At 32.9% G+C, this 19,909-nt stretch overlaps 1 protein-coding gene across 1 annotated transcript; it reads left to right on the forward strand.

Moving 5' to 3' along the window:
• The first annotated feature begins 14,854 nt into the window (after positions 1-14,854).
• On the forward strand, positions 14,855-17,791 carry LOC111403642 (gibberellin 2-beta-dioxygenase 8). Its single transcript, XM_023032220.1, has 3 exons — positions 14,855-15,364; positions 16,687-17,008; positions 17,273-17,791. Exons 1-3 carry the CDS (start codon positions 14,901-14,903, stop codon positions 17,498-17,500), a joined length of 1,014 nt encoding a protein of 337 aa, XP_022887988.1. The 5' UTR covers positions 14,855-14,900; the 3' UTR covers positions 17,501-17,791.
• Positions 17,792-19,909: the final 2,118 nt, after the last annotated feature.

Below are 19,909 nucleotides of genomic sequence, written 5' to 3' on the forward strand. Positions count from 1 at the left end.
TTTTAAAATAGTTGCATCACAAGGACAATATGGATTATTTCCATCCATATTCTTTTAGCTGAGCAAGAAAATTAAATTTGACCACATTTTAATGATTTAATGCTGGAAAAATACTAGCTTTATATTTTCTACATGAAATAATTAATAAAAAATAAAAAAAATTATTCATCTTCTTCCCAAACCCCTCCTCACCACCCCAACCAAATCCACCACCTCAACCGCCACCAGTCAAGTAGCTCAATGCTACAACAAAATGTCCCAAAAGTTTCTTTGCAAATTCACGTGAATTTCAGAAAGAAATTCTATGCTTGCTTTTCACTAAAAACTCCAAATTTTCTTTCCAAACCAAATCAAAACCACAAAACCCACTGGCCATTGCCGTCCCACCCACACGACGCTGAAAAAGATTGACAATTTTCCTCAGCCATTCTCCCTACCGTTCCCCATTAAAATAGGAAAATAAATTTGTCTAGTTTATTTCCCATCCCCAATTCACCCTTATTAAAGTTGTTCCCAATTTGTATTCTACTCTTTTGAGGGATTAGCCCACTACTGGACTAATTTTGGTTGGGATCCAAATATCTCCTTCTCTTTTTATTCTCTTCTTTGTCTAATATTTTAAGGACAATGCTACATTAACAAACTCATCTATAAAATGTTTGACAAACTCGACAAGTGGTGGCCCTCTATTGGACGAGTTTGTCAAACATTTTGTAGATGGGTTTGTTAATGTTGCATTGTCCAATATTTTAAACGCCTCACCCAATCCTTCCACTTCTCTGTCCAACTTCTTCAAATATTCCTCCATCGCTTCAGCCCTTATATCCATGCCCAGTGATCTTATTACTTGATGCCAGATATGATTTGAGATTATGATTTTCAAACTGGATAGGATTATTTGTGTTGTTTGATATTGTGGTTTTTAAATTGGTTGAGATGGTTTGTGTTATCGCTTGAGATGTTGAGATAGATTTTACGGTGGTTACTCTGTAGAACGATCTGGTCCTTTACAAAGTACTTAAAATTACTTCATCAGGGAACCTCTTCAAATGGGAAATGAAACCAGGGATGCCGAGAAACCCACCGGAAATGAGTTCATCCACCCCCAAGTCCTCCACCAGCGGTGCAAAGCCTGGCACTACCATGGTCTACGCCTCCGTGTGCTGGTGGAGAAGAATAACCTAAGAGCTCAAAATGGTCAAGGGTCTGGTTTTGGATAAAAAGCAAGAAAATGATGAAACAAAATGAAAAGTTGTAAGAAATCAGCTTCAGATACGATCATAAGATAATTTATGCAAGCCTGACTTTATCTTCATCTTCTGCTCATAAAACAAGTTGGACTCAGCGATTGTCCAAAATTAGAAGGGACTGTTTAAGTTGGATTTCTAGGAACAATAAGGCAACTCTTGTTTATTAAAAGAAAATTAAAGAACTAATTGTTGGAAAAACTTTCCAAGATGGGAACACCAAACATAAATTTAAGAAAAACACTGCAGCAACAGGAAAAGAAAGAAGAAGAAGACAGTAAAATCGCCTCAATCACGTAGAATGCTATCCTAATAGCGTGACTTGCATTCTCTCCTTGATTTGGGATTCTTTAGCGAATTCAAGAAAATAGCTTTAGCTGATTCTTCAGCTTTCAACCGGATTGCAAAAGCACAAATAAAATCTGCAAAGAAGGAAATAATTAGAACTTATTAAGAAATCAGAATTTTGATGCTTTTGGAAATTAATGTTCTTGAAACACGAATTTGGGAATGTTTGTAATGTTTTTTTTTTTTTTTTTTTTTTTTTTTTTTTTTTATTTCAACCAATATATAAAATGAGTAATAACCAAAACACGAAGGACATGATTCTTGGACGAAAATGCACTTTTTGAATTCAAAAAACTCAAAGACGGTGCCAAAGGACACCTGCGTTGCAGCTGTGCTGCCTAGGCAGCCATCCGCCAACCTTCTCTCATGGTACAGTTCGTCTTATCCTCCATTCGTCTATGCCTTCATTCGATCGTCCATTGATCCTCCAACATTGAACAACATCTAACAATCCCAACTTGCTCTAATGTTCTCTAATAAAATTCAGATTAGAAAAGGTGTTTACAATTACGCATATTTCGATTTGAACTGTACCTTAATGTAAACATCGCAAAGTATTATTGAAACCCCATGTGGCCTCTTAAGCTTTGTACCCGTTATTCCTTTTGACAATATCGGCAACAATACACACATGATTACTCTAGTTCCATTTGTTTCATACAAATTTTGCTTAGCACATTATGGCTATGTGCTTATCTTCTTCATGAACTTTTTACAAAGAAACTCTAACTTTCTTTTAAAGTGAGTACCTCGAAGTTCATATAGATAAAGATCAGACAATATAATTTTACATTTTAAGACACTTGTACTTAGTACTAGACTTCATTTAGAGTTTATAAAACTCATCTATCCAATGATGACAAGAAGCACTTACATCATAAGGATATATCTTATCTTTATTTAAGTAAAGTGCTGCAAACTATCCACTTATCGAATGCTTTATTACCCTTTGAGCTTATGAATTATTAATTTCATAATGATATGTATGGTTTCTGTCATTAGTTGATTTTTAATTAAAGAATTTCAATACCATCCTATTCGAGGTTGATCTTATCAAACATTTCATAAGAATTTTGGCCAAGATTTAACTTGACGTCACACTAGTCGTAGAAATGAATTCATTCTTTGATTCGACTTTTCACGTATTTGTTTAGACTTATTTTTTGTTAAGTGATTCAACACAATCAATCTCTTATTCACTCTTTTGATTCCCATTTTTTTTTTTTTTAAATGAGAATGAAAAATATAGCTGTTACGGAACCAACATAAAAGATAGAAAGTCAAATATAGTGGCTTGATGTGATGGATAACGATCATATTTTTCATTTTTGTGGTCAAAGAATGAAAATCAAATGGGGGCTTTAATAACCTCAAACTTGTTAAAGTTTCTATGAGGATATTTTCATTTAACCTGTTATTATCCCATATCTTTGAGTATAATTTTTACATTTTAATGCTACCCCCTCATTTGGAGTATATTTGCGTTTATTTTAAATTTTCACTAAACTTAGTTTTTATTGTCTCCTCAATTGAGTACAATAATTTCTCTTTGATTTGTCAATGCTACCCATGTTTTGGAATAGTAAAAGATTATTTGATTTTAAAATTTTCATTCTTTCACTCAATTAAGAATAAAATATTTCAGCCCACTTGAAATAAACTGAGAATTTAATTTAGATATAGAGTACCTAATTCACTTCTTACATTTGGGCTCAACCATATTCTTTCCCACAACTGGACCACATATTCAACACTAGAAAGATAATCTTCCAATGAAACATGCATTTTTCAGTAACAGAAATTAAAATAAAAAGGAAAGAAACTTATCTGAAACAAAGTTCATTTAAGTTCACAATGTTGATGTCTATTTACTTCCCCTCGCCTTTTTCTTTTCTTCAACTTGGACGTAGAAGCAGGCCGATCCTCTGATTGTCGAAACCCGAAGCGAAGTTCATAAATTAGGCTTTCCCTGCAAATTAACGTAAATGCAAAATCAACGCTGAATTATGCAATCCATTGCTAACTTAAAATTTAACATTAAAACAATAAACAAATATATTATATAAAATATTTATACTATAACATAACAGAACCAACAATATTTCAAACAATTAGTTAAATACCATTCGCCTAGCTATTTTTCGTGTTTCTAGTTAATACCATCTACTTCATTAACATAGGCAGGTTGACTCACTTCTTGATTCTTATCGTCTACTTTATTAACACGGGCTAAATGAATCTTTGCTTCGTCCTCATTCAATGCATTCACATTGTTGCTTTTAAGTACTTGTCAATATCCCCTAACTTGACTTCAAATTAATACAGTTTTATTTTATTTTATTTTCCTTTTTCTCTTTTGAGCACCATACTCAAGATTCTATATCTAATGCCCAATGATTAACCTAAAAGATAATTACAAAATATTTCATTCATTTCACAATTAAAGTTATCAATATAGTTACTACGGGCACCCGTGCAATTGATCATATAATAACCAATCATATAAGTCGACCTAGCCGCAATTATATAAGCCGATAAGGTTCAAACATTTCCAATATATTCAATAACAGTTAGGGCAAGCCATTGCTTACCTGATAAGTATAATTTTGACAAAAAAAATATGGAATCACACCCTTGAGAATTCCGGTGTCACAACTCACAAACCTGAAATAAAAATTTAAGATTAAACACCTATACAAATATATAATTCTATTGCATTAAAGCCAGGTTCATTGCCCCCAAACACCAGTGTGATATTTCCCTCGCACATCTTACTGGCTGCCCAGTACAAGATCATGCCGAGTGTCAACTTTGACTTGTTGGGTCTCCATATCTGAGAACAAGTTCGAATTCATGACTAATTGAAGAAAACACGAAAGAAATAAATAATAATATCACTGAATTTGTGGAAGAGAGTGGAGAAGAAGCTGCCTAAAAGAAGGGTCAGTCTCAATTACATGAATATCTTCGGGAAATGTTATATTTAATAAAAAATACTCTAGAATAGGATGGTTATACTGATTTGAATATGAAATCATGCGGATATAATTTAATTAAACATTAACATTATGATTTCTTGCTAAGAAATATATGTAATTGAATGTTTCATTTCCCATAAGTAAATTTCTATTAGCTTTAGCGTATAATATTGGTGCAATTAACCAGAAACACGAAAAAAAAATAAAAAATAAAAAAATCAATTGACCTTATGCTAATCTATCAGTGTACTCATTTCAGATTTGAATATTTAAGCTAAGAAACAGAAACCATTTTTTGTCCTCGAGTTACCAAAACTGCATTGAGACATTTTGATTTTATCTTGTTTTATGATTCTAGTTGTTTTGCCTGAAAATGCTTGAGTAAAATGGAGGTTAAAGTTGCAAACAACGAAAATTCAGACAGGGATGGCCTATAAATCACTTCTTGTTGAAACTTGCCCATCAATAAATCATAACTACTCACAAAGAACAACAGTAAGATAATGACTTAGGAAGCCAAGTTGCTCAAAATCTGTGTTGGATATAATGCTGGTTAAAATTAGGATCAAATTTTCTACTTTTAAGATTTTTATAATCCGTAATTATGTTTAAAATCTAAGAAAAAGTTTCATGAATTTGTAGGGACTAATTTTTGGCAAAAGATTCCTTCCATTTTCATCAAAATTTCTTAGCTCAATCACAGAACAGTTTTAAAGCAACTCCCTCATTTTGTTTTATAATTTGAAAAATCTAAACATAGTTACGGGAAAATCCAAGAGTTCATCAAATTAATTATGAAATCCACCAACCTGATCATGTAATTGAATGTTACATTTCCCATAAGTAAATTTCTATGACCTTTAACATGGAATATTGGTGCAATCAACCAGAAACACGAAAAACAGTAAAAAAAAAAAAAAACAATTAAGTAAAAGGCTAATGCTTCCTCTAATCGCGAAGAAATATACAAGAAAATCCATTCAAAAGAAGAATTTCTAGGGAGATTAGAATTTGAACCTCAAGTGTGATGGAATCTAGTTGAAGCACGGCCTAAGCAGGAGATGAACTTCAAATGAGGCCATCGCCTCGCCTGCCAATGGTCGCTATCTAATGCGAGTTTGAGGGGACGAATGGGAGCAGAGCAATCGCCGGTGAATGAGGGAAAAAAGGAGTGGAACCGTGGAAGATAAGATTTCCTTTTCCCTTTCAATTCATCTAATATTTAAAAAAGGGAGCCAAAAATTAGGCCCCTGCTATTTTGGGCCTAAGGCAGAGGCCTCATATGTCTCGCTGTAGGACCAACTTTGCATAAAAGATCAATGTAGGACTCTTGTCCTTGATCTTATCGTCGAAAAATTGTCCCTTCCAAAATTCGAAGTCCTTGCCATTCTTCTGTCTTATTCCGATGCATTTGTATCACCACTTCAGTTTTGATATAGTATGGTCTTCATAACAAATAATGCTTTTAGATTGTTGGAAAAACTTCGCAAGAGAGTTGGAGATGGAAACATCAAATACAAATTGAAGAAAAACACATTTGCAACGAGAAACGAAACAAGAAGATGACAAGAAAAGTGGCTTGAATCGTTTAGAATGTCCTAAAGCATTTTTTTGTACCATCGTTTTGAATTGAGATGCTATAGGTTCTCATAGAAAATAGTTTCAGATGATTCTACAATGTTGAAAATTTACTTAATTTTGCATAGTGGAAAATAAAGATAATTTTCAATTCCTACCACGGATATGCTTTAGATAGAAATCATGATAGAAGATTGTACCTTTCGTGAATTTTACAAAATCCTTTGCTTGTCTTGAATATGAACAATCATGATTTGCAATTTATAGTTGTCCAATTGTCAAGCCTACAATTAAAATTCACACAAGGATCAAGATTGAGGGAGTTGGGGTTTTCTTTTCTTGTGCAAGCGAGAATAATTATGTTCTCTTCAAATTTTTCAAACCCTGGCAACCTATTAATATAAGTCCTAGTGGAGTTGGCCCGTCTCTTGACTTAATTCGATCCAATATTTAATTAATCCAATTAATTAATTGTCCAACATTTGTCTATTAATTAATTGATAAATCTCATTCTTCTAATTCTCATTTTGTGTGTAAAATATTAGGTACCCAATCACGATGCCTATCGACGTGAATTATTATTGTAATATAATCAAAATCGATAAATTAAAATCCTCTTTAATTTATCACTAATTTACATCTATCGTCCCAAATTGACATGTAACAATGTATCAGGGAATACATGTGATGGAAATTGTCAAGCAGTATGACAAAACCAAAGTTGTTTATTTACCGTAAAACTATAATCCTTTCGTCAATATGATCCGATCAATTACGAAATATGGATATGTGTCGATCTCAATTATTGATCATATCTTTTATCCCATTATTAAGTCAATGTAAGTTGAAATATCCTTTTTCATTATGAGACCATATTGGTCAAGAATTTCGTTATCAACTTAATTGGATGAAATGTAGATCATATTCTCTTACTATTTAAGAATGACGAATCCTCTATTCATGATTCATAACTTTCATATGATTCTTGACATACCCAAAAAATGTTGTATTAATTGCCCTTGGCGGAGCAACATCAAACATTACCAATGACTTCAAATCAAAGGACCAATTCCACTATCGAACGTTAGAGATTAACTACTGACGTTCAAATAGTTATCCATGTGAAATCTCTCTAGTGAGTCCTAATGTTTTGTTCTATAACAAAACATCAAAGTGTTTATTTAAGTGTCACCATGCTTTAGCTTGTGAAATTAGCTACTTATTTCACAAGTTATCTCACAAAAAAGAAATGCCACATGTAATGGTTTATCCATAAAAATGATACTCGTATCTCGCTATTACTTACAACCATGGATGATTCAAGATTCAGCCATAGGTAATTTGTATATTACAATCACAACTCTTTATGATTCACAAATTATTAGGATTTGAATCTACGGATTCTATTATTTAATTTAGTTGAATGAGTTAAGCAATCTTCTAAATCAAATTGGTTCTCTCATATCTTTTATTGATTCTATTATCTATATAGTTTAGATGAGTTAAGCAATCTTTTATATCTATCTCTATGGTTCAAGTTATTTCTTCTATATTTTTTAAGGAGATATTATTTGACAACCATAATTTCAACGATTAAAATTTAGAAACATTGTTTCCTATTAATATGTTATCTACATATAATATTAGGAATAAGACTACGCTCTCACTATCTTCTTATAAACACACAGTTCTTCTTTATTTTTGATAAAATCAAATCCTCTAACTTTTTCATCAAATTGAAGATTTCAAATCCAAGAGACTTGCTTTAATCTACAAATGGATCGATCAAGCCTGCATACCTTGTTGACTTCTTGGGATTCAAAACCTTCGAATTGTGTCATGTACACTTCCTCTTGCAAGTTCCCATAAGGAAAGCACTTTTGACATCCGTTTGCCATAACTTTAGCATGGCTATATGCTAGAGAGTTTCATCAAAGTCAACTAATTGTCTTTATTTATAAATTTTTGATATTAGCCTCGCTTTGTATGTATAGATGTTTCCATCTATATCAACATTTTCGTGTAAATCTATTTATAAACTATGAGTCCTATCCCATCAAGTTGGTTGATCAAAGTTTAAACTTTGTTCACATACATCGAGTTCATCTCGGATTCCATGGCCTCTTGCCATCTTTTTGAGTCAACACTTTACTTTATTTCTGCGTAAATAGTAGGTTCTTCATATTCGATTAGTAATGTTTGATAAGTAATCATAGATTCGTACATTCTAGGAGGTCGAATAATCCTACAAGATTTACACGAATTTGACGTGTCCTTAGGAGTTTCCACTTCCTGATAAAAAATATGTCCCTCAACGATTATGGGATTAGACTCGCGTTTATCTACTTGGTCAGCTATATATGTAGATTCTTGAACTCCTTCAAGTTCTATTCTGCTCATACTATTCTCTCCTAAAATAAACTCTTTTTTCTAGGAATATGACATGTTTTGAGATGAACTCTTTCTTCTCAGCAAGATTATAGAATTGATATCCAAATATCTCCACAAATATGTTTTTACTGTATTTAGACTTAATCTTATCTAATTCAGTATGCATCACATAACACAGTCTCAAATTTCAATATGAGACAAGTTGGGCATTCTACCTTTCTATAACTCCTATGGAGTTTTGTCAACCAACTTAGATGGGACACAATTTAGCGTACACTCAGTATATGACCCTAAAATGATTTTAGGAGGTTTGCATAGTTTGTTATTAATCGCACTATATCCAATAGTGTATATATGATTCTTGCATTATATGACGCAAGTAGGCGAGAGGCTAAGAATAGGGTTTGGGCTTAATTGGGGCTTACAAAACCAAGATTCAAGCTTAATTCGAGCTAAATAGCCATGCAAATTATTTGTTCAAGCTATGGAGTCCAAAATGTTGAAGTTAACAAGAGAAATAACAACCTATATATTGGTCAAGAAGGCGAAATCATATTTGGTGTGTTGGATTCAAAGTTTTGGACGATATAGGAAAAAACGAGCAACGTGGATTAAAAATGGGCATAACTTTAAGCTCGGATGTCGGATTTTCGCCCATGAGTATAATCCAGAATCATCATGAAATTCTGCACATGAAAAAGTTGGTGTTGATATTTAAGCTATGGGACCACATATCTTAAAAGCCGTGATCATCATGAAATTCTGCACATGAAAAAGTTGGTGTTGATATTTAAGCTATGGGACCACATATCTTAAAAGCCATGTGACCGCATATCCTTATACCGAGACAAAATTGAAGCCTGAAGAATGAACTATGTGATTGCATCCGATATAACTGTGTGACCACATAGTATAATTCCGGGACAAAGTTTCCAATTTTCACAATATCTTTTATTTTGACTAGAATTCTTATTTTTTGGTAACTTTTGTATTTTTAGGAACTTATTTCTGTTTCAACTAGGTTTTCTAGGTTTTTCTATAAATATGGATATTAATCCACATTGTAAACCAAGACTTTTGACATTAAGCTTTTGCTTCAAACAAATCTTTTGCTCTGGATTGAACAAAATTATCGAACTTATCAAAAAGTAATTCTTGTGACGTTCACAATTCCGGCTGAGATTCGTACACCATATAATTGAGAGGTCGTTGGTTTAATATACCTTCGGTTGCTTAATTTATTGTTTATAGGTTTAATCCGAAACCTTGGTGTCTTTGGTGTTCTTGGGATAGGTGTTAATCTAGTTGTGGGTCCCGTAGTGTTCGTTGCTACGCTGGTTCGCATCTGTATACATGACCATTTCTGAAATAGTAGTAAAAAATGTGAGGAACGAAGAGAAACCTCATCTAGTATTAATTGACGTGGGTCCATATACATCACTATGTATTGAGCTAGTAATTGTGCAAACCTTTCTTATTTTCAAGTAAAATGAGATTTGGTCATTGTGCCTAACAGGCATGATTCATACTTGTGAAATGATTCAAAATCAATTGACTCTATATATACATCTCTATGTAATTTTTGAAATTGCATTATCATTTAATGTGACCAAGTCTGCAATGCTAGATTTAGGTGTTATTTAGATAATACATTTATGCCTCTCAATCTCTATTCTCATTATAGAATTCTGAATATTTAGAATATAAATGTTATTTTGTAATATATATGTACCACAACCATTAAGATCTTATCAAGGTAAAAGGGAACAATAAATGTTCTTAACATTAAAATAGTTCATTTGTAAACATGAAATTTATTTAATGTTTCGGTAATGGTAGGTAGAAAGTAAAATTTCTTTAATTCCAATACTAAGCCTAAAAGCAATGACAAGAAGTATGATTTTACAAGCAATGCAACAACCTTTGCTCAAATACATATGGTTAATTGTTAGAATCTAGTATACCTATCAAATACATATATTTTAGGATCTTCGTTACTTTCTGCTAAATTAAGTAAAGCATCTCTTATTTGTGCAATTTTCTCCATTATAGGCTTCACACTCTCAACATGACTTTCTCAACGTGTTTGTGACAATGGCTTCACTGTCAAACCTTTTACATTATCTTTGAAAAAATTTCATCACTTGGTAGCAGAGGAAAACGATGTGTAGATGCGTTGTATCACTCCGAAAAAGGATATAGCTTTGGAACAACAATTCACCATATCACATAATGCTATATTCAGACTATGAGCACCACATGGAGAATAGAAAGCTCGGGGATTCATTTTCATGGACTCTTCTTTGCACACCTTTGTGCTTCCCATTCATATTAAATCCATTGTCATACCCTTGCCCTCTAATGTCATCAATAGCCAGATCGAGTTTAATCAAAATCTTTTAAAGCTCAGTTGCAAGTTCAAGTTCTATTGTGTCATCTACCTTAAAAAATTCAAGCCATTGTTCTTCAACTGTAGGTAAGTTTGCCGAATCATATACAAATCGTACTATTAAATACATTTTCTCTTCGTGACTTGCATCTGGAGTACAATCAAGTATAACTCCTAAATATTTTGCATGTTTAACTTTCTTAACAATTGCACTTCTCATCTTATTAGCCAACAACTGTATCAACTCATTTTAGATTTCTTTTTGCCAAGATATATTTATTGAATCTCTCTTGCTTTAGCCCAACGAAGGTGCTCTTGTATTAATAGATCAAAACTCACTAACTATTTCTACCATTTGCAAAAACATGTCATTGTTCTCAACATGTAGCCTCTCATCATCTCCTCGAAATGACAATGTGTTTTTCACGAGTCTTTCTACAATAGCAATTATCCTTGTTAATACATGCATCCAATGTTCTCTTTCTGCATCGATCAACAATTCAACATTTTTATAAATTGTAGTTTTTGTTCGAAGCCTATTTTCCAATTTAATCTAACTAGTCATGCAACATAAATGCTCCGTATTTCCTTAATAACTTTTAATAGACCGATGTAAATTATACCAATCTTTTGAATCCATCATTACCTAGTTGGCCAACTTTGGTAACATTTTTTGGTGTTTTAAACAACTTCCAACAAAAGCAGAAGATCCTATCCATATAGATTGATTATAGTAGCCATCTTCTATCAATTATTTGTCCATTTGGTAGCAATTGCTTATATTGTAAAGGATCAAAATATCTATTTGTACAATCTTTCAAAAACGAGATGTCATCAACTCTTCTTGGACCCCCTTTAAACTAAGCAATCCCTTGTTCTCTGATCTATGATTTTCTAATTTCCCGGATCATCCAAATTTAGAGAAAAAACAACACTCTTTTTCCTTTTCATCAACTTCTTTGTTACAAGTAGGTTTCATCACCTCTTCTTCTTTATCATCTACTTAAACATAGGCAGGTTGACTCACTTCTTCATCATTATCATCTACTTCATTAAAAACGAGCATGTTGAATCTCTACTTCATCCTCATTCAACGCATTTACATTGTTGCTTTTGAAGTACTTGTCAATATCCCCTACTTGACTTTGAATTAATGGAATTTCATTTTATTTCTTTTTTTCTCTTTTAAGCATCAGACTCATATTTAGGAGGTATCGTGTATGAGTCCATATCTAATGTCCAATGATTAACCTAAAAATGATTACAAAATATCTCAATTATCTCACAATTACAGTTTTCAATATATTTACTACATACGCCTGTGCAATTTTTCATTTTTCAATAACCAATGAGCTCTCTTATTGAATTTCTCATTCAATGAGCATTCTCAATATTATGCCTTATTGTCCAAACAAGAACTTTATGTAAGAGTTGAAGCACCAAAAGGAGAACTGGGAATTTTTCTGAGACATCCCGGTATATATTTTATTTAGTTGTTAATTTAGATTTATATTTAGGTTTTTAGTTCGAAGTACCATTTGGACAAATAAGAATCCACTTCGTTACTTCATATTATTTGGATATAAAGAACCAGTCAAGCTTTGATAAATCAGTCCGTCGCAATTATATAAGCCGACAATGCTTCAAACATTTCCAATCTCTTCAAATAACAAGTTATGGCAAGTCATTGCTTACTTGAGAAGTGAATTTTCGACAAAAATTGTGAAATTACACATTTGAGAATTCCACCGTCACAACTTGCAAGCCTGAAATAAAAATTTAAATAAATTAAAGATTTTAATCATAGAGTGAAGGAACGAGTGCCAAGTGTGGAAGTGTGGATTAAGAAATCGACATAATTGACTAAAGATTTATACACTACTTAAGATCATTTTATATTTGTGTGATGTGTCACAAAACTGATTGTGCTCTTTATTTCTAAATAGTCATTATGATATTTTAACTTACACATTATCAAGTTTAAGTAGAATTAAATTTAGGGCATTGTCGTATTGTAAGAAGTTATCCAAATCAATTCCTTCAATTAAGTTATCACCTGGAAAATTTAGTTTAAGGGCCTCAATTAAATCTCACCAATTCACATCTTTCATGTTTACCTTGAATATGAATTCTTGGTTATCGCCTAGAAAATTCAGTTTGGGTTGAAAACCTTCATGTACTATCAAGTAGTCAGACAAATAGAATCATTGTTTCATATAAACATTTTTTAGGTTTACATTTTATTGTAACTCAATAAAACGTGTATAAGTAATAGAATATCTTTACTAGAACATAATCCTATCTTGCAATATCAGAACCAAAATATGGTTCCTCCTTGCTTTAATGACAGTAATCTTTCTTTACTCTTAACAGATTCATATTATTTATCACTATAAGGATTTGGCCTTTCTTTTATTTCAGCCATTTATGTTTCTGGGATGAAGGAGAATAACAGTGGCCTGAAAAGGTTAACTTGAATATGTACCATAGGGTAATACCGTAATAGACTAATAGGAACAAAGCCTTTCATCAATCAAAAATCAAATCTATGAAATTCTACAGATCTAACAATTACACATATATATAATAAAGACAACATAGTGCCCCCTTGGGGCATAGCCCAGTGGTGCAAAGGAGAAGAGTGAGGTTATCTCACGCCTTGCTGGCAGCCGCAGTGTGGGGATTCAATTCCTGATATATGGAATTGGACTCCTTGTAGGCACAGTATACAGACAATTCTTGTTCCCTCACCTATTGGGGCACATCCCTCGATTTACCTCCCTCATAAAGCTCTAGAGGGGGCGGTGGGGGCTCTCAAGGTTGGGGTTCAACCTTTTTTTAATAAAGACAACCTAGTTGATAAAATTCATCAAATCAATGGGAAAAGTTTAGAAACAAACCGAAGAAAGGAAATAACTAGACAATAAGTTGTTGGAGGCGAAGGCAAACGGCGTACGGAGCGGACAGGCAGAGGCATATTGGCACCTAGCGGAGTGACCAGAGTCACGGAGATGAGACTTCAACTGTTCGACCGATGAGCAGGCCCTGGGATTGAATTTCAGATTTTGCAATTTTGGATAAATGGATAGTGAATAATTGGATATATATAAGTTAGGTTGGATAAATAGATTAAGGTAAATGGATTGCGGGCTATTACCGTCTAGGTCTGCCCTTGTTTTCAAAAAAATAGAAATAAATAAAAAATTCGGGCCATAATAGGCCTCCTACGCCTCAGGCCTCATTGGCCTCGCCTCAGGACTGAACTTGAGTTATATCTACGTATCTATAGTTTAAATTAATGTTTGACTAAATGATAGATTTATTTAAATATAAAGTCACATGATCCAGTTAATTGGACATGTTAAGTGGGACCATATAAACTTGTGCTCTAACGTTATTGGTGTTAGATAACATTATTTTTAAATTAATGTTTCATTGACCTTACGAATTGTGTGAATAATAATGAGTTCTATTTACGTAAGTATGGTTTAAATTAATATTTGACTTAATTTATAAATTGTATCCGAACTTATGGTTATTAATTCAATCAATTTAGCACCCGTTTGGCCTCCATTAAATTTCATTACATTACATTCTACTTTTCTCTCTTCTATTTTCAACCACACAACTTTTTATATAATAATATTACACGTAAATCAAAAAAATTCCCTTCTTTTTCAACCACTCATTTTTCAAAAAAAAAAAAAAAATACTATTTCACTTATTTTCATTTCTAGAAAATGGGGGGCCAAACGGGGGCTTAAGATTGACTTCATCAAATGAACAACTATAGAGAGTAAAATCTCCTATCTAATCAATATACAAGTGCATTGCATAGAATCTCTCTTATTGGAAGTTGACATTAATATTTCGAGACATGATGCCGTATGATTTAACCATATATAAATAAATGCATATATTCTACGTGCAATTAAGAAAACCTCTCCAAGTAAGAGAATTAAGAATTAGATGTCTCAATTTGATAACTTGGAATCCTATCCTCCATTTTTTCGCCCAAACCATGGCTTTGACTCTAATGAACATTCCTGCAAAACCTCACTACATTTAGATTCAGATTCAGATCGTCTTCCAGTTATTGATTTTCTGTGCATGAACCCTGAAAATCTAAGTGAAGCCTGTAGAGATTGGGGCATGTTCCGGCTTATCAACCATGGAGTTCCATTGAACCTGTTAAACCAGCTCCATGATCATGCCAAAAAACTATTCTCTCTTTCATTTGAATCTAAGCAAGATTTGTTCAGTAGCAGCAGCCCCCTATCCTACTTTTGGGGCACCCCTGCCCTTACGCCGTCTGGCGACGCCCTACAAAAAGTTTCCAGCACTCAAGATCATAACTGGTTGGAGGGTTTAAATGTTTCTCTAACCCCGATTTCGCAGTTTAAATACGAAGATCCATTGCTTGAATCTTTCAGGTATACTTTTCTTCTCATCGCAGTAGTCTGCACTTTTTAGTTTTTTTCTGGCCAAGATAGGTAAACAGACTACACCAATTCATCTAAAAGTTTAAATTATTAAAAAAATCATTAGAAACAAAATGGTAAATACTGTTGGCCATGATCCAAGTTACAATTAGTTGCATTAAGACTTAACAAAGTTCTGTATTAGGTTCATCCTGCATCAATCCACTTCTTATTAGTGAATCGAGCTTAGAAATGATCTTTAACAGACGTTCAAAATGGGATTATTGATCTTGGCATCAGCGTTACAGTAAAATTATTATTGCAAGATTCGACGTGACAGAAAAATAGACTCGAAAGGGACAAGGAAACAATTTGCGTCAGCTATAGTATAGAATGGACAGAACAAAGAAGACCATCAATTTTTATTGTGAACTTTTCTGGTTGAAAGCTAGTTAAATCTTAGAGATTCTCTCCATGAAGTCTATAGTTAGTCATTCTTCATATTTTTTGGACTGACTATTTGTTGTGTAGTATGGACAATTAGCAGCCATAAGAAGTGGCCCCTCAATCGTCCAATTGACACCTGTTTTAACGAGATATAAATAATCTATGTCCGACAACGAGTTTGGTATTTTTTCGTGGAAGGGCCATTAAAAAATTTAAGAATAAAGCAACTGAGACAGATGCTGGAAATTTACAGAAAATGGGGTTCAATGAACTTGAACACAAGAAAAAAGTAAGCCCTCGAAGAAATAACATATATATTTTTCCTTATGCTAAAATATTGAAAATAGAGATGCCAAAGTATGTTGAGCTGTAAAGATCATTTGTTATTTGTTGCTCCATAAGCCCCATTACAAAACACGATATATTTTTTTTTTCAAGTGTCAATAAGTTACAAAAACTTTATGCAATAGCATGACATAAAATAATAATAATAATAATAATAATAATAATAATAATAATATCTTAATATTTAAAAATATGAAAACTAAAAAATTGTGGGTCCATTGCCCCCACATGAATTCAAAAGAAGGGCCGAGTTGAGTACAGGCTGTGCTGACGAGATACTCTTAAGTATGTCGAGCCAAAAGAAGGGTCATATCATGTCAAGAGTGACCTGATTTATATCTTTAACGAAGAGTGGACGTCACCTTCATCCCAGGCTACTTGACATGTCAGCTATCAATACTTGTTAATAGTTTTAGCCTTGTAACTTTCTTTTATATGCTTTTGAATTCAAATCATGAAATTTCCAATGCCCTTAAAATTTAAAATTAAAATTGGTTTTGGTACTAGTTTGAAATTTTGGTGAGTGATTTATATGTATATAGATCATTGTTGGAAGAATATGGAAGGCAACAATGTAGGGTGGCTACAACATTATTCAGCACCATGGCTGAGGACCTCAAACTTTGTTCAACAAAATTCAAGTCTTATTTATCACCTGCCACTGGAACTCTAAGAGTTTATCGATACTTCCGGTGCATGGATTCCGACCGAAGATGGGGTATAGATGTTCATACTGATAGTTCCGTTATTTCAATATTACATCAAGACGAAGTACAAGGACTTCAAGTCTTCAAAGACGATCAATGGCTTGATGTCAAATCTATTCCCAACACTCTAATTGTCAATCTTGGAGACATGGCCCAGGTAAATTATCTTAAATTACACAATGTTTTTGGTTTTGTATTAATTAGGAATTCCGACATTCAAATTTTGTAATATTTTGAGTATAGACTAAGGTAATTTGTCTAATATGTCTCTTAAATAGTCACATAATTGATAACTGATGTACTATTTTAAGGCATCATTGTAATTTAAAAAAGAAAATATGCCCCCTGGCCCTGGTATTGCTATTTTATAAGATAGGGATTTAATTACTAACACATATTTACATTATATGTTTGTATGTAGGCAATGAGCGATGATAAATATTTGAGCGTAAAGCATAGAGTGAAGGTGAACAGAGAGAAAGAGAGAATATCAATAGGTTATTTTGTGTTCCCAGATGAAGATGTTGTGATTGAATGCTCTAAATACAAACCTTTTACTTATGCCGATTTTCGGACTGAGGTACAAAAAGACTTGAAGACTGTGGGCGCCAAGATTGGTCTCCAAAAATTCAAGGTCACACAAGAATGAAATTTTCACCTTGTTGGGTTTCCTATTTCTTCTCCATTTTTCTCCACGTGATCATGTATTGTTTCATCTTCTTGATTTTGGGGTCGATTTCACATGGATGGAGGTCGACTTGACATGGATGGAGGTCCATTTTGATCGACTTAGCTAATCAGTCTATAAATAGAAAAGAATGTTACTCATGATAAGTCTAAGGTTATTTAAACATTATGTGCAACAGTAAGAACTTTTTATATAATTATTACTAAGAAAGGATATTTTCCATCATGTCCATGGTGAGACGTATTTTTACAATTTCATAGAACGATTATTTCAGCAATGACATGATAGGCATATGTTATCAAATATTCAATCTTGTATACCCTTGATTTTCCATCAATTCCCATACACATCAAATTTCTGGGTCGCTGCTTTAATCTACCAGGGCCCTGAACCCTCCTACAGATAAAGCCAAAAACTTTGTCGCTGGTAATGCTAGCTAGTTGTACTCTTCTCCCAACCTACAAATGGTACAGGCTACAAACTAGTAAAGTACAACAGCTTTTAGCATGGATTTTCGAGCCACTAATTTTTTTTGAATCATGTTATAGTAACATAATGATTGACATAATTTTTGACGTAATGTCACATGGCATCATATTATTGGACGGTTTAAAAAAAATCAACTTTTTCATCCAATCATATCTTGCCAACATTCATTATGTCGAATGACATTTTTCTATCTAGGTGACTTTTACCCAAAATCGTTGGTAATGAAAATGAAGAGTTCTTCAATGATGGTCATTATCAGCGGCAACAAGAGATTGGTACTCAGTCTAGGTTTAGACTACTCATTTTAATAATTTTGATATTTCAAGATCAAATTTCAAGTTTTTATATGGTATTGGGGCCCGTTAAGTTCCAACGAGAAATTCAATTTGATCAAGATTCAACCGAGCATGCAGGTTTCGAACGAGCCACAAATCCGACATTGAATAATAAGACTACATCCCACATTGATTTATGTTTTCTTCTTGTTTTACGCTAATTCGTTGACCGGCACTACTTAAAATTAGGGCTTTGTCGACAAAGTCTTTCCAACCAGCTAAAATTTTATTGGTCCTCCAACTTTGTTTAGGATTTGTCTCGTAGTAATTAAAAAAATTGATTTTTTCACCGTTATAGAAAAAAGTGGGTTGGAATAGTGAAATAAAGGTCAAAAATTTAATTTTTTGGGTTAAAAAATTGCTACCAAATGGGGGCTTACTTATTTTGATTTAGAGAAATTATGTTCATACAAATTTTTTGTCAACAACAGCATATAAACTGCAATGGAGGTCCTTGAGTTTTGCTCATTTTTGCAGTTATATCCTCGACTTTCTTTGTGGTATTTTTTATCATCAACAATCTATTATTTAGCACATCGTGATCTTGACAAAGTCCAAAAAATTCATTAGAATTGAGTAAATACTCTTATTTATATTCTTATTTTTAGATAAGTAAGTGAAACGACAAATACAAAAGTTCGACAAAATATGTTTTACAAGCTAATAGTATTTGAACATAAATCGTAATAAGAGACTGGACGTATTAATTAATTGAAGATTAAAGATAAGAATGCGACGAGAAAAGGTATGACCATAAGTATAAAAATGAACTAAAACTTGGAACCTTGATTATAATTAAAACACATAGTACAATTAACAAAAAATAAAAAAAATAAAAAAAATTATGAAATTAATTTAATTACTACATTAATCCTAATAACATGTTCTACTCATACAGCCATTGTCGAGTTAAAACCCCAAATGGTCCCTGAACTTTGCTCGAAGTCCCCCAGGAGATCATCGAATTTCAAAACGTCCATAAATAGTCACTGGACTTGCCCGAAGGACCCCAAGAGGTCATCGAACTTCAAAACGTCCCTAAATAGTCACTAAACTTCAAAAAGTTCCTGGAGGGTCACTGAAATTTGCAAATTGGGCATTTAGGGACGTTTTGAAATTCGATGACCTCTTGGGGAATTTCGAGCTAAGTTTAGTGACTACTTAGGGATATTTTGAAGTTCGATGACCTCCTTGGGGACTTTGGGTAAAGTTCAATGATCATTTGGGACTTTTTCTCGCCATTGTCTTGCTAGTGCCCAAAAATCAATTTAATTGTAATTGGGGTTCAAACTTTTCAAATTGTTGCTTCAAACTTTTTATTTTTGCAAGTAGGATCTCAAACCTTTAATGACAGGTAGCTAGTGGACATGAGTATGGAATCCATCCATTCCTCTGTTAGTTGATCAAAGAACTAAAATTATGGCTTATTTTGAACAATTAAGTGAAGGGTAAAATGATCATATTACTATTCCTACTTTTAAAATAAAAAAAATGGAAAAATTATAGCAGAAACTTCAAATCTTTAAAATATTAGTAGACTTTTTCC

Source organism: Olea europaea, chromosome 11, assembly GCF_002742605.1.
Source record: "Olea europaea var. sylvestris chromosome 11, O_europaea_v1, whole genome shotgun sequence".
In the NCBI taxonomy this organism is placed as follows: domain Eukaryota; kingdom Viridiplantae; phylum Streptophyta; class Magnoliopsida; order Lamiales; family Oleaceae; genus Olea; species Olea europaea.

Excerpts from the sequence above, each read along its gene's own strand:
- LOC111403642 (XM_023032220.1), top strand. The coding sequence starts at position 14,901 with ATGTCTCAATTTGATAACTTGGAATCCTATCCTCCATTTTTTCGCCCA. Across the intron at positions 15,365-16,686 it reads CCATTGCTTGAATCTTTCAG|ATCATTGTTGGAAGAATATG; the intron begins GTATACTTTTCT and ends ATATGTATATAG. Across the intron at positions 17,009-17,272 it reads ATCTTGGAGACATGGCCCAG|GCAATGAGCGATGATAAATA; the intron begins GTAAATTATCTT and ends GTTTGTATGTAG.